We start from the raw sequence: 22,544 nt of genomic DNA on the forward strand, positions 1-22,544 counted from the left end.
TGTCACTGCTTGACACTTGCTGGAGTTATGAATAACACTAGCTGCTTAGAGCTAACTAGCAGAGTAATCATGTTTCTGCTGGGTGGTCTCAACTTGGGCATCTATCCAGCTTGTTTGTATGACCTCTGATAAACCATTGCTAATGAATGGTCTGATGGTGCTTTCGAGCCTGTGGAAGGCAACTAAGACAATTCATGTCATAGTCTGGTAATTTAGATACATTTTTTGAAGGATGCTGATAAATTGGAGAGGGTTCAGAGAGGAGCCCTGAGAATGATTAAAAGATTAGAAAATGTGCCTTATAGAGTTGGACTCGAGGAGCTCAGTCTATTTAGTTGAAAAAAAGAAGGCTAAGGGTTGACTTGATTAGAGTTTATAAGTACCTATGTGGGGAACAAGTATTTAATAAAGAGCTCTTCAGGCTAGCAGAGAAAAGTAGAACACAATCCAGTGGCTTGCAGTTGAAGCTTCAAATATTCAGACTGGAAATAAAGCCGAATTTCGGAATGGTGAGAATAATTCACCATTGCAACAATTTACCAAGGGGCCATGATGGTTTCTCAATTGCTGACACTTTTTAAATCAAGGGGGTGTTTTTCTCTAAAAGATCTGTTCTAGGAATTATTAGGAGGAAGTTCTGTAGCCTGTGGTATGCAGGAGGTCAGGTTTCATGATCTCAGTGGTTCCTTCTGGCCTTGGGAATCGAAATTAAGAATCTATTCAGCCCATCGCAGGAGTTTTCTATCCCTGCAGGACTTGCTGAGTCATCACTGTAGTACACCTTGCACTGTTGGTTACCAAGGCTCGCTCTATTTTTTTCCATCCATGGACAGAGTAAATTTTGTTACCTGCACCACAGCACTTGGGGATGTGCCCCATCAGTAGAAGCATGTGCTGCCATCTGCAGGTGCTGTGGGCACTCTGCTAATCAGCTGGGTGGCAGCTGAATCTCTTCTGGGTGGCTGCCCAACTACTGAGCTTACAGGGAACACTGTTGCCTACCCCAGTTTTTGCCAGTTGTAAATGAGACTACAACTAGTTGGTTATTCATTAGTTCCATACTTGAGCTGGGGTCCATACCGGCACAAAGTGAGACAATTCCTGCCCCAAAGAATGTACAGTTTCAGACGTCGGATGCATTGGCTATTATAAGAATCCCCTGGCCCCTCTTTTTCTCCTGTGTCTACAGCTGCGTTAACCAACCACTTCTCCTTTGAATGATCACTGGGAATATGTGCTAACTGCCTATGTGAAAATACCTGTTTAACCTTGTATTCAGTTGTGATGGTCCAAGTACCTTTCCCAGACTGGAAGAGCTCTGAATAGCTTGAAAGCTTGTCTGTCTCACCAACAGAAATTGGTGCAGTGAAAGATATTACCTCACCCAGCTTGTCTGTACAGTCTCAGAGGCAGACAGAGACATTGACGCCATCTGCTCTGCTGAGCAGCTTGTGTGTACTGGGAGTGAAATGAATCTTTAGCTGAGACTTGTGGTGGGCTAGAAACGTGGGTTGGCAAGAAGACCGCTGATGGGCGTGGGAGGAGCAGAGGGGGCAGTTGCCCCAGGGTCTGACCATTTAAAAGGGCAAGAAGCCCTGGGTGCACAGTCTGGGAGATGCTGAGCGCTGGCTGGGAAAGGTGCAGCACAGTCTGAGTGGTGCTGAGGGCTGACTGCCCTTATCTCTGCCCTTTCCACGGGAGGCCCCGCTCCTTCAAGGGGACCTGGAGCCAACTGCCCACCTCCCCCACATTGACCAGGGCCCAAAAATCTGTGGCCACCTCTGGTTGGCAAACTGAGACAGGGAAACAGAGGAACCATTCTATGCATGGGAATCGGTTTGAAAGAAGACAAGGAAGTGGTGAAAAAAGCACAGTCTCTAAAAGGGCAGGCTTGAGCCAAAAGAATCTCCATGATCTGTCCAGTCTTCTGACACATATCTGAGAGCTGTTGATGTTTCAGGAAGAGGCTCTGGTGTCACATTCTAGCCAGTCCATCACAGGTCATCAGTGTACGAAAGGAGAGCTGCCTTTTTACGTGTACAGAGGAAAATTCAAGGTCCACTGCAGTTCTTGAGGCAGTGAGGGAGATCTGGCAGAATCTTTGGTCTGGGGTTAAAAACACAGCCTTGGTAAAGGCGTCTCAATGCACACGATGCAATTCTGTATGCTAGTTTCAGTGGTTTGTGTTTGGAATCGAAGTTTAATGAAATCCAGTCATGGTTTATACAAAGTAACTTGGGTTAAACTCACATGGAACATACAGTGTCATTTCTGAATCTTCCTCAATTTGCCTAATCATGCGATCAGTGTCCCTGAATTAAGAATAAAGCTAACGTATTATTGGGCCAGGTGGCTGATGCTGAAATCCATGGGGATTTGAATGGAATCATTTTCAGCATATTGTAAAGAAGTGGATTTGAAACAGGCTGCACTGGGCCCAGGCTGACTACACAGGGTCGAATTAACATTTCAGTGCTAGTTCTCCCAAACAAATGGTGCAGTTTAGTTTTGTCCGTTATTGAATTTGGAGATGTTTCTTTTCATTGTTTCAGTGTAAGTTCTTTAGAAATTAAATACGCTTCATAATAAGTTACATAGATCTGCCTTGTCATGTGAATAAAGAACCAGCCATTGTATTTTGTAAGGGAAAAAAGGAATTGATTACATCTGGCAATGAAAAAGAGGTGTTGTAATTTATTGTATAAATGTGCACATGGCATGCCCTGTAGGGTATTTACAGTCTTGTTTTGTCACAGCGAATTGTAATTATGTTCACAGTACAAACCCTAAGTTTGGGGCTTTCAAGGAAGAAAACAGTCAATATGAGACATGCTTTTTTGCTTGTGCCTCTTTGAATGGATGGAACAAATTACCAGATTCCCTTAAACAATTGGCAGTGCTGAATAGTTTCAGAAAGCAGTTGCTTGTTTGCTTAAAGAAACCCTGCCAATGTTTTTTAAATTGCAGAGATGAAATTATACGTTGGTATTAGTAACTTTTTTAAGAATTAGCTTTTTATTGCTTATTGTGCTTTTGTTTATATGATACTGTTCTATTGTCAGGATGTTATGCTGGAGTATAACAGTTCAATGTGTACTTCCTGTCTCTTGGGAGCAGCATGAAAATTAGATGTGCCATCCCAGGAGATTATTCCAAGCAAGTATCATTTTGAATGAAGAAAATAAATGGAATATGACTGTGCCTGTCAGTGGGGTTAGGAAACTGTGGGAGGCATTGCATTAGCCGAGCTAGGCCACAGCAAGACTTCATCACTATGTATTGGGCAATAGAGTCATTAGTTTAGTCATCCAGAACGAGATACAGAAAGATGCAGGGGGGATGGCTGGAGACTTCTGGTACAAGTGACTGAAGGTTTGTATGGCTCACATTAATGTTTGTAACTCTGGATAGTCCTGTTAGCATGTTTGGGAAGGGATATTAAATTCCTGCCTGAGTCTTTGAGCCAATTTTTATCTATTAGTGAGTCCTCGTGTGAGACCCGAATAAGAGTTCTGGGAAAGTTCAGAAGCTTGTTTCTTTCCCGAACAGCAGTTGGTCCAATAAAACAGCTGTGTCCACTAAGAATTCAGATTGCCACACTTGTGGTTGTCGTCCTTCCATATTCGCCACAGCCCCCCACCCACTCTAAATAAATGCCCTCCCCCAGCATCAGGCTTCCCCAGAGCCAGGCAGCCCCAGCCACAGTTCTAAATGAACCCCAGTGACTCACCGGAGCCACTGAGGCCACCAGTGCCAGAGCTGCCAGAGCCTCCGGGGGCTGCCAGGACCACCGCTGGGGCCGCTGGAGTGACCAGAGCCTCTGGGGCCACCGGGGCTGCTGCAACTGGGGCCACAGGAGTGGCTGGAACCTCTGGAACTGCTGGGGCTGCTGGAGCTGCTGCTGCCGGGGCCACAGCCACTGGGGCTGCTGCTGCTGGGGCCTCTGGGGCTGCTGGAATGGCCAGAGCTGCCACCACCAGAGCTGCTGAAGCCACTGGGGCCACCGGAGCAGCCCAAGCCACTGGGGCTCCTACCGCTGCTGCCACCATGTGCTTCTCCCAGCAAGCGGTGGGGTATGCGCATGGAGTGAGCAGACGGCTCTCCCCACATGCGGCTCCAGAGCCGGAATCACCACACCCCAGTGTCCTGTTCACCACATGCAGTGAGTGGAGGGTGGATTGGATACTGCGGCAGTAAAAGATATTGCTTCGTGCGTGTTAACCCTATGACAGGGCACTCGCCGCGCTCCACTGGGTTCAGCCTCCTGCCCCACTTCTCAATGAGTCAGGACCACTCCACACTGCTGCAGCACCCATGCTTTTTCTTCCTGTGCCTGGTTCTTACTACCAAGTGCCAAATATTTACAGATTATACCCAGGTTCCTCACACAGGCCTCAGTGACAAGGGATAGCTGACTCCTGTCTCCTTCTGAGCCTGCTCTTAGCTCTGCTTCCCTCCTGCCTCTTGCTCTCACTTCCTCCAAGGCTGGCCAAAGTTGGATCATCTACATCTATATATGCTCAAACGGCAGGTTTAGATGTGGAATCCCGTAGAGGAATTAATGCTAATGAGGGAGGCAATGGCAGCAAGGCTGGAGAGGCAGTTGCCTGTGTGCGGATGGCTTTACGGTTTCTGTGGGATGTCGTTCCCATCACATCCCATGACACTCCAATCTTGGGCATCCTCACCCTTCCTTTAATTCCCTCCCATCATTCCCTGGCAACTTTCCCTTCTATTTCCCCATGTGGTTCTGCCTGGTTAGTTAGGCTGTCCTAGTCCACTTTGCTGATTCAGCTCTGAGAGGTTGTCGCTGTCCCTCTATGTCAGTCAGATCAATAACCTAAACATGGTAAGAAGGGCTTTGGTACACTAAAAACTCTTTATGATGACCCCATGGGGGAATAGCTTTCCTTGCAGAAAGGACCTGATTTAGGACTTCTGCTCCAACTCAAATTCCTGCCAAAGCCAAAGGAAGTTTTGCATGAGTTAGGAGTATGAGGTCTTTGACCTCTCTTTCTCACTGCCAGTGCTCATTGTCTCCATAACCTATGGTTCCTAATCACATTCCTGTGTGGACTCTATGATTTGGACTGGAAGCAGTATCTGGAGCGGATATTGTAACACTGTTGTATAGACAGGTTGAAATTCTCTCTAGTCTGGCTCCATGGAGACTTGACCACGGGAGGTCAGTAGCATCTAGCACATTACCAACACTTCCACTGCTCACTGGGCTCTTAGAAGACATTTAGGGGTAAATCACAGCTAAATAAGAGCACAGAACACTGAGAGCTAGGACTGGTGGCTGTAAACAAATTTATGGGACCACAGGAAACTTGGCCACACCATTGATAAGTGGTCATTCAGCTAACTAAAATCATGCCGGATTACAGATGTTGCCGAACGAGAGAATGACAGACTGGAGAGGTTCAGCCTGTAGTAGCTTCATTATTTTCCCATATCTGAGCTGAGATCTCTTCCCATTGTACTGGAGCATTGTCTTATTTCACATACGCAAGATTGTTAGAACAATAAATATGTCAGTCATGATTTGCTATTTTTTATTGCCTCTTAACTGCTCTAAGCAAAGAGCATCAGTGTATTTTAGCTATAAAAGCTAAAGTGGGAGGGAAATATATTGGAAAATATGAGGTAAAGGCAGGAGGGAGAATAACTGGAAGCTCAATAGAAAGAGAAAATATTCCTATTGCCATTGCTTGCTTTCTGTAAATGGTCCCCAAATGTTAGCAAAACAGGAAAGGAAAACATATGCTGTAACGTTTATAGCTGACCTCTAGTAGCTTCTAAAACAATTTCTAAATTCATTTTCACCAAGTCTGCTTTTCGTCAGTCCTTTCTTCTCTGCAACTATGGAACGGTAAAAAAAAAGTATATTAGCATGGAAGATTATGATCTCCATCCCATACGCACCCCAGACAGGGGTACTTATTTGTTGTCATGGAAAATAATTGCAAGGTGAATACTTTTTTGTATATTGTGGTCAGGGATGGGTGATTTTACTTATAGCCTGGCTTTTGAAAAAGAATGTGTGCGCACTTGGTTTTGAAACAGCTTTCATTATCAAAGACTTTTGTACAGTAACAAGGTAAATGACTTGTATTGTTGCAAATGCAGCCATGGCATTCCCTCCCTTACTGTGGGCTGGTCTTATGCCACTGAGGATGCGTTTGTTGAACTGTCTGCATGAGTAAACAGTTTTCGACATTAGTGTCTTTACTGAGGAATTTGGCTCTCTCTGTTAGGGCATCATTAAAGTTATTTTCATAGCTATTTTTATGTCTTAAAAACAAACAAGCTGATGTGTCTCTGCTTCCTAGGAGCTTCTTAAAGCACTGAAATATGATAGTTAAATGCATAACTATGAGCTTTATTGATCATGTCCACACTGCACTGCCAGAGTATTCAGATGGCACTGTGAAAATCCCCAAATACCTCTTTCAGGATGTTTTGGCCTCAGTGTAAAATCTAGAGTGAGCTCCCAGGAGTAGTCTTTTCTTTCATTACTCCAAATTCCTGTACAAGATTATGGAAGGGGTGTTCCCAAGACATCACACAAATTGTCCATTAGTTCATATGGACTATTTTCCATTGTTGGTTTTAAAATGCCATTGGTTGCTTACATTTCTGCAAGCTTTCAGCTCTGATATGTGTTACTTCTTGTACCTGCAGTAGCCTTTTCTTTTTAGAGGTGGCTGACTGAGATTTGTGTGTGTGTGTGTGTGTGTGTGTGTGTGTGTGTGTGTGTGTGTGTGTGTGTGTGTGTGTGTGTTGTCCTTCAGCATCCTCAGCACCATTGTTCCCTGTAAGCTGAGCGCTTGGGCCCAGCAGAGAATGAGGGGCTGCCCAGTTGATTAATAGTAACAAAAAAAAAAAAGTAGATACACCTATCTCATAGAACTGGAAGGGACACTGAGAGATCAGTAAGTCCAGTCCCCTGCTCTCACGGCAGAACCAAGCATCATCCCTCGCATTTTTTTTAATTTATTTTCCCCAGCCCCTAAAGTGGCCCCCTCAAGGGCTGAGCTCACAGCTCTGTATTTAGCAGGTCCATGCTCAAATCGCTGAGCTGTCCCTCCCCCCTCAAATTAGCAGTGCACCCTCAGAGGGCAGCATGTTTCTATTGGTGGTGCACATCCACACATGCCTCAGTGCACATAACAAATTTCATTCCACCCGTGGATGAAATAAGGGAACAATGCCCAGCCCTTACAGAATTTAGCTGCTCCTTGTGTGTTACTAAATTGACCAACTTCCTAGCTGAGAGACAATGGGTCAGTCAGCACAAATGCAAAAGCCAATAAGATATTAAGAACCTGATCGCACTCCATAGTAGGATTCCACTTATAAGTGTTTATAAACAGCTACTAGATCATCAGCAGATGCTGTAATAAATGGGTAATTTATTATGATAGGCCAGAAAGTCAATAGGTGGCTTATACTATACCTTAGAACAATCTCTAATATGTTTTGGTGTCACAAAAATACCCAAGCAGTCCTGTAACACCTTAATGACTAACAATACTAACAACTTTATTTCTTAGGTGATGAGTTTTCATGGGCAAGATGCCCTTCATCGGATCCTTTCAGGAACCTGATGAAGGGGGTCTTACCCACGAAAGCTTGTTACCTAAGAAATATAATTGTTAGGCTTTCAAGTGCTACAGGACTGCATGTTTGTTTGTTTTTTGTGAATCTAGAGACTAACACGGCTACCCCTCTGAGATGCTATGGTGTGCTCATAGCCATCTTTGACACATATTATTCATGTCTGACAACCTCTATTAGTCATTTAGTAACTCTTTATAAACTGTTTATCAATGCATGCTTTCTAGGAAGCACGAGCAAGAAATTGGAGGAAATTCAGAGCTTCAGAACTAGCTGAGGACCTGCAGGAGATGATTGGTGAAGAAAGGTTGACGAAGGCATCCTGGCTCTGGGCAGTCCCTGCCAACTCCTTTGCCAGCAGTAATTTCTAGGCAGACTGTAAATCTGGATACAGTGGAGAGAATCATGCTAGGGAAGTTTCTTCTCCCTAGCCAGGCCACCTCCCCAGATCTAATGCTGCCCTTTAAATCTACAGACTGGAGTGGCAGTAGGGCTTTTATGGGACCTGAACCCAGGAGAAAAAAGCCTAGTTGCTGCATTTCCATGCCTGCATTTCTGCAGATTTCTCAGCCCCACCGTATAGCAGAGGGCAGCATTTGGCCTATCATGCAAGGAAATCATCTTCCAAAGGAAACAGCAGAAGCCTCATCTCTCTTGGGATATTTCCTATTAGAGAGAACAAGGCTGTCTAGGGTTCAGTGCAGGAAGTGAAGGTACCCTTCTGGGGTTGGAGAATAGCAGCTGTTTTCCAGCCTGATCTCTGTGGTTCTGAATAAGCATCTTTTGCCTGAATTTCAAGCAACAACACTGCACACATACACACCACGGCAACATTTTCTTTTGAACAAGGAAGAACCGATGGAAAAATTGAAATGGGGGAAAGGAACTAGACTTTGAAAGAGGCAATTAACTCGAGGGTCTGGTTTTGCAAAGCTGTTTTTCCATCTGCCCCCTCTCCCTTGGGCTCAGCTCTCCAGTTCGGATCTGCTTTGCAGAAGCACACAAATCCCACTGCACTCTCAGTTCTCCATTTCCATTTGAGCTCTGATTTGGCCAGTGTCTCTATGTCTCTTAAAAGAGTTCAGTCAGGGAAAAAAAACTGTGATTCATTAGATCCCCTTCTGCATTTGTACTTCTCAGTTACTTACCTGAGGGTTTTTACTGCTAGAAAAAAAAGCGGATTTAGTTGAAGAAATGAGCGTGCCTAGTCCTAATAAAGAAAACACATGGTGTCAATTAAAACAATGTTTAAATAATTTTCAGAAAGGAGGACGCTTGATGTTACTGCATCAGTGGACCACAGTGACTTCTAAGCCAACCAACTGTGCCGTTTTACATTTCTGTTTAATCTTCAGGGCTATAAAAATATATGTGCATACTTACCAGAGCAGTCATAGGCCCAATCAATCAGTTAACATGATTTTGGAATTATTTTAAGTCCAAACCATGTGAAAATAAATCCTAGCTTGATTTTGTGAACTTACTTTTCTTCCATGATATGCCACTTTAAAACATTTCATATGCTCCATTTTATTATTGTTCCTGTCAGGAATTTCTAAATGCTTCCAAATTTGGATTTATTAAATTTTTGAACTTTCCTTGGGAAACAAAACAGTGCAGTTCCCTGTGTATGTTGAATTCCACAAGCTAAAGAGAGTTAGGTCTTGCAGTATGTGGGAGGTGGGTCACCAAGTGAAAAACCTGGTGTTGCAAGGTTCAGTGTTGGTGGATGAGTGAGTAGCATTCTTCCCTCTAAGGCCACGAGTCTGCAAAGTTTGGTGCATGTGCTTAATTCTATTTGAGTAGTCCCACTGGGTTTAGTGGAGTTATTCTGGAGTGCAGTAAAGCAAGTGCACAGGTTTTTGCAGGATCAGGGCATGTGCCTTAGAGAACAATGGAAGGGCATGATTGTATCCGTGTGGCGTTCTCTTACTTCAGTAAGACTTTGTGCGCGTAGTGGGTGCACTCAGGAAGTTCTCAAAGCATACCAGGGCCCAGGTCTACTGTGCCAATGCCACACCAGCCTATTGTTAAAGAAAACACAAGTGCTAGAAGATTATGGTTTTCCCATGAAATGTATAGAGCCCTGCAAATCTGTGGGTATCCACAACTGCGGATGTGAATGCAGATATCCCCAGCTCATTTTTGTAGAAGCAGATGTGGATGTGGGTGCACATTTTGTATCTATAACCCTGCAAATTAGTGGATGTCCACACCGTGTCCATTTCTGGGCATCACATTTCAAGAAAGATGTGGAGAAATTTGGGAAAGAAGAGCAACAAAAGTGATGAAAGGTCTTAAAAATGTGGCCTATGAGGGACAATTGACAGAATTAGGTTTGTTTACTTTGGAAGACCGAAAGGGGACATCATAACAACTTTCAAGTACCTAAAAGGTTGTTAAAAGGAAGAGGGAAAAAAGTATTCTCCTTAACCTCTGAGGATAGAAAAAGAAGCAATGGGCTTAAAGTGCAGCAAGGGAGGTAGAAGTTGGACATTAGGGAAAACTTCCTGTCAGGCTGGTTAAGCACTAGAATAAATTGCCTAGGGAGGTTGTGGATTCTCCATTTGGAGATATTTAAGAGTAGGTTAAATAAACATCTGTCAGGGATGATCTAGATGGTGGTTGGTACCACTCAGAGTGTACGGAACTGGACTCAATGATCTCACGAAGTACCTTCCAGTTCTAGTATTCTCTGATTTATATCTGTGGGTATCTACTTTCGCAGATGTGGATGTGGATAACCATGGATCATTCTTCCAGATGTGGATACCTATTGTAAACTGCAAACTGCCCCCCCCCCCCCCGCCGGGGAATAGTGAGCAGTTTCACTAACCTTTCCTCGCCTGAGGACTGAATTACATGCAATCTGTGGAAGGATAATTAGAGAAGTGAAAGTATTTACTGGCCTCTTCTACAATGAAAATATCTTTGCAGCTGAATGCAACCATCCTCATCATGTTTTAGCTGGCTGGGCCAAGCACCCTCAGGTGGGACTGGTTGTGATTGATGGTTCACAACATTAACCTTTAACAAGGTCTTCTTTCTTTTTTACTTGCAGCATGTCAGCCAGGGCTGCAGCAGAAACAAAGCAGCTGTAGCTTGTAAGATTTGTTGTGCTCAACCTTAGGTTTTTAAGAGCAGAGTGAAGCTCCAGACACCTGCACTCCTGTAACACAGCTAGTGACATTGCTGTTGCATGCAGAACTTCAGAGATGAAATGCTGTCTTTTGTTTATCTTGAATGGATCTCTTCTGAGCTTTGACAGTAAAGCAAAACAATGAAACAAAGATGTCACAGATCCCCAGAGACTTATATTTTTACCTGTCTGAATATTCACCAAATTACAAACAAATGGGAAAGGATGGGGCAGTATCTGAAATGCAATGCACTCATTGCAAGGGCAAGTGCTGCCTAAAGCTGCATTTCTTGTAGTATTTGTGTTTCTACTGGTTTTTCTTTTCTGAGGATGGGCCACATCTGCAGTCAATGGGAAAACCGCCATTGTCTTCCACAGAAAATGACCAGAAGCTTAGCATTGAAACAAACACATGCTTCTGTGTTTTATGCAATTGAGGGACTACTTGAGAGATTTGCATGAAGATACTTAAACACGTAAAAACACAATGTTTTGTTTATGCTGGTTAGAAAAGAGATTGCTCAGTGGATACAGTGCTGACTCAAGAGACCCAGGTTCAAGTCTCTGCTGAAGAATAGGCTCCCTGTGTGACCTGGGGCAAGTCAGTCTCTGTGGACTTTGATTTCCCACCTGTAAAATGGGGATAAAATATGTGCCCTAGTGGGAGGATGAAGTCAACTACACTAAAGACTGAGAGTGGGTCAGTTACTTATATATTGGGGGTCATTACATGTTCATTAGATATCTGCCCATGGGAGTAGAGCAAGCTACTAATCAGCTGGATCACCTCAGCTCATTGTTCAACAGCCAGGCCTGCTGAAAAGGGATGGGGGAAAATGGAAGGGGCAGCTGCCTGGGGCTTGTTGATTTAATAGGGCCCAGGACTCCTAGCTCCCACCGCCTCTGTGGTGGCAGTGACAGCCCCGGGCTCTTTAAATCACCAGTGGAAGCCTGGGCAGCTGGATGGCCCAAGCTCCGCCCTTTCTTCCTGAAGCCCCGCCCCTTCTCCACTCCTCCCCCTTACCCTAGATACCTTGCCCAGGGCCTGGCAAAGTATGTCGACCACCCTCTACACAGCTGAAATTTTTATTGGTGGGACTAATAGCATTCAAGTATGTTTGCATTGTGCTTCCTGAGACTATGTGATTTGTAGTATAATTAGGGAGCTAATGCATCAGTTAAGGACTGGTAATGCCTTCTGAGCCTGGCTGTGCCTCACCTTTAAGAGCAGTTATGTGAGGTTGGCCTTGTTCATCTGCAGTATATTTTTTTTTTAATTTTTAGATGAACGAATGACTTCTCAAAAACATATTTTTTCTCCCACTAGGAGATGACCCATTCCTGGCCTCCACCTCTTACTGCTATTCACACCCCTGGCAAGGCGGAGCAGACCAAGTTTTCCATCCCAAGCAAGGTGCAGGTAGGTTATTAATTACTATTCATTCACATATGAGCAATCATCACTAGACACCTTGGCCCATGTCCTCAAAGATACTTAGACTTCTAATTTCCATTAAAGCCAGTTTTAGGAGCCTCGCTGAGCTAAAATTGGAGATCTGGGCCTTTACTTTTGTGGTGTGGTTTTGTTTTCAAAATCCTGTTGAGATGAAAATTCTCTTAATATGAATTCCAAATCAGCCAATCGTTATCACTCAGAACTTCAGAAGTTAGAGTAATGGATAAAAGGAAGGTAAAACATATGTTTTTCAAACGAGTTTATAACATGTTTATTTTTACTTCTGTTTGTGTTACAAAGTGACCATCTATGTCTTTGTCTCCACTAGTGTCTGAAACCAATAAAGTAGTAGTATGTATGAGTGTTTCTGCTCTACACTTAATAGGGGCAGTACTTTATCCCCAGGAGTAGAGGCTTATGCCTTTAGATCTCAGAATCCCAGGTTCAATGCTCAGTCCCTCTAAATGACCCAGATTTGGACATTGGTGCGAGTGCTGACTTATACTGAGATGTGAACTGCTGTGGACCTCTGCCACTTGAAGTCATACTTCCCTGGGGGAACTGGAAATGGTAGCCCATATTGTGGGGTTTTGTTATTCCCTAAATGAGCTGGACCATGTCCTGAGGTTTCAGAGGCTGCTACAGCCTTAAAGACAATACAAAGTTGGTTCTTTTACCGAACAGTAGAGGCTTTTGTAATCATGTACTATTTCAGACACTTACAGTCAGTTTTCCCCTCACTAGTTGTGTCAAGGGTGCACTATTTACCAGAGGTTCTCCCACTTCAATACGTGATTCTGCCCCTGATGTATTAGTTGAAGATAGTGTGAAATAAATGTGGTTATTGCTGTTAAACCAAGCAAAACAAACACCTAGAATCCCACATTCCAGCAAAATATCTTTGTTTTCCTCTGGCACTAACCCGGACAATTCATTTAAGTGCCTCTGCATTAAATGTCACAGGCTAATTTCGTATGTGGGTAAAACTCCTAACTAAGCTGAATACTACACTCATTTATATAACTGTAAGGCTACGTCTACACTAGCTCCAAACTTCAAAATGGCCACGCAAATGACCATTTCGAAGTTTACTAATGAAGCGCTGAAATGCATATTCAGTGCTTCATTAGCATGTGGGCGGCCGCGGCACTTCGAAATTGACGCGCCTCACCGCCGTGCAGCTCGTCCCGACGGGGCTCCTTTTCGAAAGGGCCCCACCTACTTCGAAGTCCCCTTATTCCCATGAGCTGAGTCTGGGGCTAGTGTAGACACGGCCTAAATCTGCTTTAACACTGCTGAATCCATTTAGAGCAAAATGGATTCATGCCTGTATGAAGGCAGGTCTACACTGGGTAGAAAGTTGACCTGAGATAACTCCAGCTACAGGAATAACATAGCTGGAACTGACATATTGCTGGTTGACTTTCTCCACTGTCCTCACAGGGGGGAGGTCAACAGGAGAAAATTTGTCATCAACTTCCATTACTCCTCACAAATGCAATGAGAACCAGGATCAACAGGGACACGCTGAACATTCAATTTAATGCATCTCTACCAGATGCACTAAACTGAACTCTGAAAGATTAACCACAGCAGCTTTGATCTTCTGCTGTGTCTAGACAAGCCCGGAGTAAGTGTGAAGTCTGGTGCGCTGCAAGTTGTGTCTTCTTAAATTAGAGCAGAACTAAATTCAGTGCTGGTTCACTTTTTTTGAGGAGGATGTGCTGCATAAATGGAGCTATGTCATACACTCCTTCACTAACTTGACTGAGAATTTTACACGAGGAAATTTTACACTTTCAGTCATATTTAAAAAATATCTGTGGGGTTCTGGCAGATTCTTTTTTTCAGGATTTAAGATCCACACCTGTATTTTTAGGCAATTTCAATGTTGGGCTTAATATTCCTGACCGTATCAATTTAACATGAAATATAAATGAGGCTTTAACAAAATCACACTTTGGAAACTTGGCAAGAGCAAGAATGATTCTAGAGTGGTGGCAGGTGGAATAGCTCAGTGGTTTGAGTGTTGGCCTGCTAAACCTGGGATTGTGAGCCCAGCCCTTGAGGGGGCGATAGAGGGAGCTGGGTTAAAAAGTTTAATAAAAACAATAACCCATCAGGGATAATGGTAGGTCCTGCTGTATGTGCAAGGGACTGGACTTGATGACCTCCAAAGGTCCCTTCCAGTTCTATGAGATGGGTATATCTTAATATATTGAATTAAGAAATTACTTCCCTGTACTGTGAAAAAAGCAACAGACCATTGCCTACTCAGAACAGCCCACTAAATCAGAGCTAGCCAAAGCGATAGGTTTTTGAGATAAAATTGTTAAGAACAGATAGCCATATAAACCTGAATCAGGCCTTATGATGAGTCTTCATCTTACATAAAAAATTAAGTCTTCCCATTTGTAAAATAGTGTAAGAGAAAAGGCAGAACTTAACACAATTTATGTATCCCTCTGCCACTCAGATGTAAAGTGCTGTGTTTACTCAAGAAGGCATGATTTACCTCACAAGGGACTGACTAACAGCACAGCAGAATATTAGGAACTAATAATGCCCTGAGAGAAAGTGTAGTAAAGGGCTGTAATGACTTTAACATCAGACAGACCTAAGACTTTTAACAAAATAGTGCCCGTCCATACAACTGGATTGTAAATACTGGCTTAATTTAGAATCGTCAAAATCTGCCAGAGCCTATTTGAGATAAAGACAGAGTTGGCATCAGGTTATACGTCTTTGGTGACTGTAAAGCCAAGGGAGAGCTCAAACCAGAAAAGAATGTGAAATTAAGAACGTAGCTCTACATCACTGTGAATCAGTAATAAGTACATTGTGTGCAAAATGCTGTGTGCACTCTACACTGTGGGCCAGGTCCTGCGCTGATGTAAAATTAGTGTCATTTCTTTGACTTCAGTGGAGTTTCACAGGTTTACACCAGCTGAAAATCTGACTCTGTCTTTGTCAAGCATCCATAAGATAGCACTCGAAAACATCTTAAATTTCAGTTTTTGGTAATGACATTTTAAGCAAGTGAAGTCAAAAGAGAAGAGTAATGCTGCTGGACTTAATGAATAGTTATATGAAAACTAAAGACCAAATTCAGCCCATGCAAATGCTTCCCATTATCTTAAATGGGAACCACATGTACACATCTGTGGATAAGACTTTAAAGGGCCAGATCATCAGCTGATGTAAACTGCTGGGTGAATTCTACACGGGAACTGAGTCAGGGAACACTGCTTGCAGATCTGGCCTTCTGGCCCTAAAGTAGGCTAGGTATTGATCAATACAATTCAGTAACATTCTTATGTACAGATAATACCATTTGTTGAATGTTTAGTGTTTCTTTCTTCCCAGGCAGATCCTCCTGTGTATTTTCCTTCTGGGTTTATGTTATGTTAGTGCCCTTGCTCTAACAAGGAAATATGTACCTACGTTCTCCATTCTTTCACTGAACTAATATGGACATTTTTGTGTTCTTCATTGTAGGATTCCCAGCACCCAACCTCAGGATACAATGTACAAAGTAGGTCTTTATTGTCCTTAATGCAAACAACAGTGCGGGGAGGAGGCGTTTGTTTTTGTTTTGTTTTGTATTTTTGCCTAGTTAATGTCATTAGAACAAAGGATGGAAAATTAATTTCTATGGTGCTGGAACTGATCAGTTCCATTTTTGATTACATATTATGCATTATGGCATGTTGCAAAGCCACATGTAATTAGGTGGGTTGACAGCTTAGGGCAATGGTAATTTTTTGACATTTAGAAATATGTTTTCTTTGTTTACAGAATGGAGTGATCCAGCAGGGAAAGTTGCCACCAAGTCAGTGCCACAAAAGTCGTAAGTATTGTTACTTCCAGCTTTATATTTTGTATTACATTTATTTTCAGGAATGAGATTCATTTGCCAAAGGTAACTGAATTCTGCTTACATGCAGTCTTGTCCAGGCATTCTGATGTTCTCAACTGTGCTTTAAAATTAGCCATAAACCAGTTTTATGTCTTCTATGCTTATTACTGTTTCTTCCTCTTAAGCATTAACTAACAGAAGTATGTATAAAAGATGAGTTTATTAAGCAAAATTAATGCCAGTTTTATTTATATAGCCTGCCAAAATTAAATCACTTTTAATTTGTCATCAGATGCTAAGCTTCTTACAACAGAAAATGCAACCTGATGAATAGCTGATGCAAGAATTTGATCTTTTTTTTTTTTACTGAAGGAGAATAAAACACATTGTACAATAGGCTTATTCAAGCTGTCTTTGAAAAAAGAGATCTTGCATGTTGTACACATTGGCAGAGTTAACAATCAAGTGCATATAGAAAATCATGGATGATGAGGAATATGGAGGACCTGATTTTTCACTGAGTTACATCCTTTTCCATTATATTGTGCTAGTGTAAAACTGGAGTACGGCAGAAGTGACTCTCGTCTACATGATTTTGCATCTTTTCCAGGGTCTCAAAGTGCTTTACAAACCAATTAATTAGCAGCTTTGTAAACTAGGTTAAATACCATTTTACATGTGAGCAAACTGTGGTGTGGATCTGGCTTCAGTTCAGAGCTGCACCAGTGTAACTACTGGGCTACGTCTACACGTGCAGCCAACATCGAAATAGTCTATTTCAATGAATAACGTCTACACGTCCTCCAGGGCCGGCAACGTCGATGTTCAACTTCGACGTTGCTCAGCCCAACATCGAAATAGGCGCAGCGAGGGAACGTCTACACGTCAAAGTAGCACACATCGAAATAGGGATGCCAGGCACAGCTGCAAACAGGGTCACAGGGCGGACTCAACAGCCAGCCGCTCCCTTAAAGGGCCCCTCCCAGACACAGTTGCACTAAACAACACAAGATACACAGAGCTGACAACTTGTTGCAGACCCTGTGCCTGCAGCATAGATCCCCAGCTGCCGCAGAAGCAGCCAGAAGCCCTGGGCTAAGGGCTGCTGCCCACGGTGAGCATAGAGCCCCACAGGGGCTGGAGAGAGAGCATCTCTCAACCCCCCAGCTGATGGCCGCCATGGAGGACCCAGCAATTTCGACGTTGCGGGACGCGGATCGTCTACACGGTCCCTACTTCGACGTTGAACGTCGAAGTAGGGCGCTATTCCTATCTCCTCATGAGGTTAGCGACTTCGACGTCTCGCCGCCTAACTTCGAAGTTGGTGCTGCTACTTCGAAGTAGCGTGCACGTGTAGACGCAGCTCTGGAGTGTTTTTTAAACTAATTTGGTTAAAGCAATATATACCAATTTGTACTGCTTTAACTAAAATGTCTTTAAACCCCTGTGTGGACACTTAGCAGGATTTAGAAGGGGCTTATAACAAATTAGTTTAATTCAGTCAGGATGCAATGTGAGCTAAATCAGGATATGCCAGGTTAAATCAATTTAACGTGTCTACCTTGCATTTTTTTCAGTTGGTTAAATTAAATTGATTTTGAACTAGTTTTGGTTAAATCAGTACAACTTTGGGCACAGACAAGGTATCAGTAGCCGTGTCTACACGTGCACGCTACTTCGAAGTAGCGGCACTAACTTCGAAATAGCGCCCGTCACGGCTACACGCGCCGGGCGCTATTTCGAAGTTAACTTCGACGTTAGGCGGCGAGACGTCGAAGTCGCTAACCCCATGAGGGGATAGGAATAGCGCCCTACTTCGATGTTCAACGTCGAAGTAGGGACCGTGTAGTCGTTGCGCGTCCCGCAACTTTGAAATAGCAGGGTCCGCCATGGCGGCCATCAGCTGAGGGGTTGAGAGATGCTCTCTCTCCAGCCCCTGCGGGGCTCTATGGTCACTGTGGGCAGCAGCCCTTAGCCCAGGGCTTCTGGCTGCTGCTGCGGCAGCTGGGGATCCATGCTGCAGGCACAGGGTCTGCAACCAGTTGTCGGCTCTGTGTATCTTGTGTTGTTTAGTGCAAGTGTGTCTGGGAGGGGCCCTTTAAGGGAGCGGCTTGCTGTTGAGTCCGCCCTGTGACCCTGTCTGCAGCTGTGCCTGGCACCCTTATTTCGATGTGTGCTACTTTGGCGTGTAGACGTTCCCTCACAGCGCCTATTTCGATGTGGTGCTGCGCAACGTCGAAGTTGAACATCGACGTTGCCAGCCCTGGAGGACGTGTAGATGTTACTCATCGAAATAGCCTATTTCGATGTTGCTACATCGAAATAAGCTATTTCAATGTTGGCTTCACGTGTAGACGTAGCCAGTGAGGTCAGGTAACTTGCCCAATTCACATGAAAAGTCAGTCACAGAGCTGGAACTAGAATCCAGGCATTCTATTCCATTGTTTTAACCTCAGGACACCTTGACTCATGAAATTAAGTGCTGTATTTTTTGTCATATAAGTAAAATTGCCTGCATGACTAAGGATTCGCAAAAATGAGTCTCTAACAATGACTCCCTAAATTTGTTTTATTTCATTCTTCTGATTGGATGCAAAAATTGAAAGTCAGCCTTTAAATTTTAATGAGGATTATCAAATCTAGATAATGATAAAAATAATTCTGTGCACAAGTGATATTTATTTTTTCCAAAATTATCATCAGATTTGTCCTTCCCTTATTTATTGTTATTTCTGGAAATGATTACAGATTTCAAAGACATATTTCACTGTCTGAGCCCTCTGATCCTGAACATAGAATGGATAAATTCATATGCCAGAATCTCTAAGTGATGCAGTGCTAACATCAAGTACCTTCTCTAGTAAAACATAAAGAATATTGTTATATCTTAAAGTGATTTTTCTCCTAAAGCAAGTGTATTTGGATTCCACTGTGAAAAATATTTTGGTGAGTATACTATAAAGTACAATATTTCAATAGTTTGTATCCAACAGTAATAGACTTGTCAATCATGGTTTATAGTTATAAGCTGAATTTCAAAAGAACAGTGCTTCATAGCTTGGTGGTATATAGTGCATTTAATGGGACCAAAGCTCTCTATAGGAAGCCTGATATAAAACTCGAAGACACTGAGTACATTTTATGAACCAGTTGCTCTCTATTCTGCTGCTTGATCTAAAGTTCCAGAGCTATCAATCAGATTTCTGCTGAAATGAACTGCCTTCTTATGGTAGGTGATGGATTTTACACATGACAGATCAGAGCTGCTATAAAGTTACTTTTATTTTTAACTTCCAAATGAAGATCAGCTAACCCGTTACTGTCTTTCCCCCCGCTCTTTACTACAAAGAAATTGTTAAGGCAGCTTCCAAGAATTTCCATAGGGCTTTGGAAGGATTATATTGGTTAGGAGGCAATCAATTGTACGACTCTAAATGGTAGGCAAGACTCTGCGTTTAGATGGCCATGTAGCGCTTCCACTAACTTCAGCGTGAGTTGGCAGCATGTACCTGAAGAGAGAATGAAAGCAAAGCAGATTGTGGGTGAAACCAAACATGACATTATCAAATACAGGTTGAACCTCTCTAACCTAGAGCTCTCTCATCTGGCAACATATGTAATCTGGTATGATTTTGGTTAACTGGATGAGCACTTATCATGGGTGTGGCCAAGTTTCCCATAAATCCATCAAGTTTGTTTCCAGCCACTAGTCCTGGTACTCAGTGTTCTGTGATGTAATTTAGCTTTAAGTTACCCCTAAATACCTTCTGAGGCTATGTCTAGATTACAGCCATTTGTCAACAGAAGCTTTTATTGGCAAAGTGGCCAACCAGAAGCACAGCAGAAAGGGCTGACCAGTTTCCTGGAATCTGGAAGGAATCTGGAGGGAATCTGGAATCTCCGTGGGTTTTGTCAGCAAAATGGCCTTTTTGCTCACAAAACCCACTAGTGTAGACATAGCCTAAGAGTCCAGTAAGAAGTGGAAGTGCTGGTAATGCTGCTACACAGTATTGATCTCCCATAGTACGTCAAATTATATCGTCTGGCACCGAGGAGGTCCTAAGAGTGCCAGATTAGAAAGGTTCAACCTGTAATCATAGGTAGGTGGCACAATCAAAATAAACCCTGCCAGATTTATTAATTCTACTGCCATTATCCCTTTGAATAGTAAGATATTTATGATTCTGTGATTCCATAGTTCCTAGAATATGAATGGGATTCTGGGATGCACTGGTAAAAGAATGGTTCCTGCATACACCAGCACCATTTCTCTTTACTGTAGAGCATATATCACAATCTTAGCTCTGTCCCTATTGGTACTCTTGGCTCCAGTCCTCACTTCCACTCATTTATAATGTTGTTCATTGGATTTGTTTTTCGCTGTGGCTATGTCTACGCTACAGTGATCTTATGAAAGAAGTCCTTCTATAAGATCTCTTCCAAAAAAAACTCCTTTTGAAAGAGCAAATCCACACACAAAAAGTGGATTAAAAGAGCAATCTGCTCTTTTGAAAGAGAGCATCCACACAGCCCACACTCTTTCGAAAGGACGGGCCAGAGATTGAAAAATCAGGCACCAGAGGACTGCGCTTTCAGAAAAAACGGGCCCGTGGAGCATCTACACACATTTTCTTTTGAAAGAAGCCTTTGAAAGAAGACTCCTTCCCTGAAACGGGAGTGGAAGAGCACTTTCAAAAGGAGTGTGACATTCTTTCTGTTTAATTTCAAAAGAATGCTTTTTGCCTGTAGATGCTTCACTGGATATTTCAAAAGAGCCCATTCTTCAAAAAATATTTCTATTTCTTCCTGAGCTCCTGCTGCTAAACAGATGTGGCACAGGTGTGTTCCTCTGTTTCTGTCTGTTGTGTAAAGCAGCAGTTCCCAACCTTTTTGAGATGGTGACCCATTTTGACAATTCAGTAAGACTGTGACCCAAGGCAATTCAGAACATGGGGGGGAGGCTCTCCCCTGGGAAAAGTGCACCCCCTGCCACCCTACTGGCTTAAACCCCTCTCAGCCCCAAAACACATCCCCACCTACCTCACATAAGTTCTGTGCACTGCTGCTGCAGCTCTTTTGCCAGTCTGCCACTGCCACCTCCTCTGCAAGGCTCCCCACAGCCCTCCTGCATTCCCAGCCCTGCCATGCTTAAATGGGACTCAATGTAATGTGTTTAACACCCAGATCCCTCCTGCCAGCCATTAAACCAATTAAATTGAGTTCCATTTCAGTGTGGCAGGGCAGGGCCTGGAGGGGCTGGAGGAATGAGCGGCGGCAGCAGCGGAAGATGTAGATGGCTCCTTAAAGAGCCACATGTGGCTCGGAGCCGCCCAGCTGGTGACCTTTAGAAAATCTAATGGTGACCATGTTTGGGTCCCAACCTAAAGGCTGGGAATCCCTGGTGTAAGGTATCTCTGAACTGGACATATCAAAACAAAAAAGCAGTCCAGTAGCACTTTAAAGACTAACAAAATAATTTATTAAGTGATGAGCTGTCGTGGGACAGACCCATCTCTTCAGACCATAGCACAGAGAACCAAAAATAGTAATCAAGGTTGACAAATCAGAAAAACATTATCAAGGTGAGCAAATCAGAGAGTAGAGGGGCAGAAGGCGGGGGGAGTCAAGAATTAGATTAAGCCAAGTATGCCAAAGAGCCCCTAAAATGACCTAAAAAATTCCCATCCTGATTCAAACCATGTGTTAATGTGTCAAATTTGAATATAAAAGAGAGTTCAGCAGCTTCTCTTCCCAAAGTGTTATGAAAATTCCTCTTCACTAAGACGCAAACTTTCAGGTCATTAACAGAATGCCCGACTCCATTAAAGTGGTGACTGACCAGTTTGTGGATCAGGAGTGTTTTTATGTCCGTTTTATGCCCATTAATTCTTTGTTTGAGAGAGTTGACATGTTTGTGAGATGAAGTCACGGTGTCCTTCATCTTTTTGATGCTTACAAGCAAATTTCTGAAACTTGAATGTTCCTATCCCATTAACATCACTTCTCTTTGCAATTGTATTGACTCCATCAGTTTTGTCAGAAATCTGCTTGTGATCTCTTTTTGGGATTTGAAGCAAAGGTGAACACATCGATCATTTTAGCCAGTTAACCTCCTGCCAGTTTAGGAATTAGGCACTATTTATATGCAGTTGCTAAGATTCTGGAATATGTTTTTGTCATGTTGAGACTTGACTGAATGCTTCTCTACTCTGCTCCAACCAACACTGCTCTAGGCCTGTTATGTTCATTCAGGTGTTGCATGCTGGCATCCTGGCAGGGTCAGAGTTAAGGTTTCTGTGTCTGGTCTGTGGTATATTCGTAGAAAGGTGTGTGCCTATAGGTGGAATGATAGAGAGTATTTATTGTCAGGTGACAACTTTCTATTTTCATGCTGTATGGATTTGTGGCAGGCATGTTAGTGTGGTAACCTACATTGTTTCCCAACAAAATATTATTGTGTGTGATCT

At 43.2% G+C, this 22,544-nt stretch overlaps 1 protein-coding gene across 4 annotated transcripts in view; it reads left to right on the plus strand.

The window, feature by feature from the left end:
- AFF2 (ALF transcription elongation factor 2) overlaps positions 1 to 22,544 on the plus strand; it is a 474,637-nt gene that overhangs the window by 273,893 nt on the left and 178,200 nt on the right. For all 4 annotated transcript variants that reach the window (XR_012647252.1, XR_012647253.1, XM_075007493.1 and 1 more), the window contains exons 5-7: positions 12,090 to 12,182; positions 15,717 to 15,753; positions 16,017 to 16,068. Coding sequence is in view for 2 of the 4 variants with exons in the window: in XM_075007493.1 (XP_074863594.1) it covers positions 12,090 to 12,182; positions 15,717 to 15,753; positions 16,017 to 16,068 (182 nt within the window). In the remaining 2 variants the exon portion in view is untranslated. The remainder of the gene's footprint in view (positions 1 to 12,089; positions 12,183 to 15,716; positions 15,754 to 16,016; positions 16,069 to 22,544) is intronic.

This window comes from Carettochelys insculpta, chromosome 13 (genome assembly GCF_033958435.1).
Source record: "Carettochelys insculpta isolate YL-2023 chromosome 13, ASM3395843v1, whole genome shotgun sequence".
Lineage (NCBI taxonomy): Eukaryota > Metazoa > Chordata > Testudines > Carettochelyidae > Carettochelys > Carettochelys insculpta.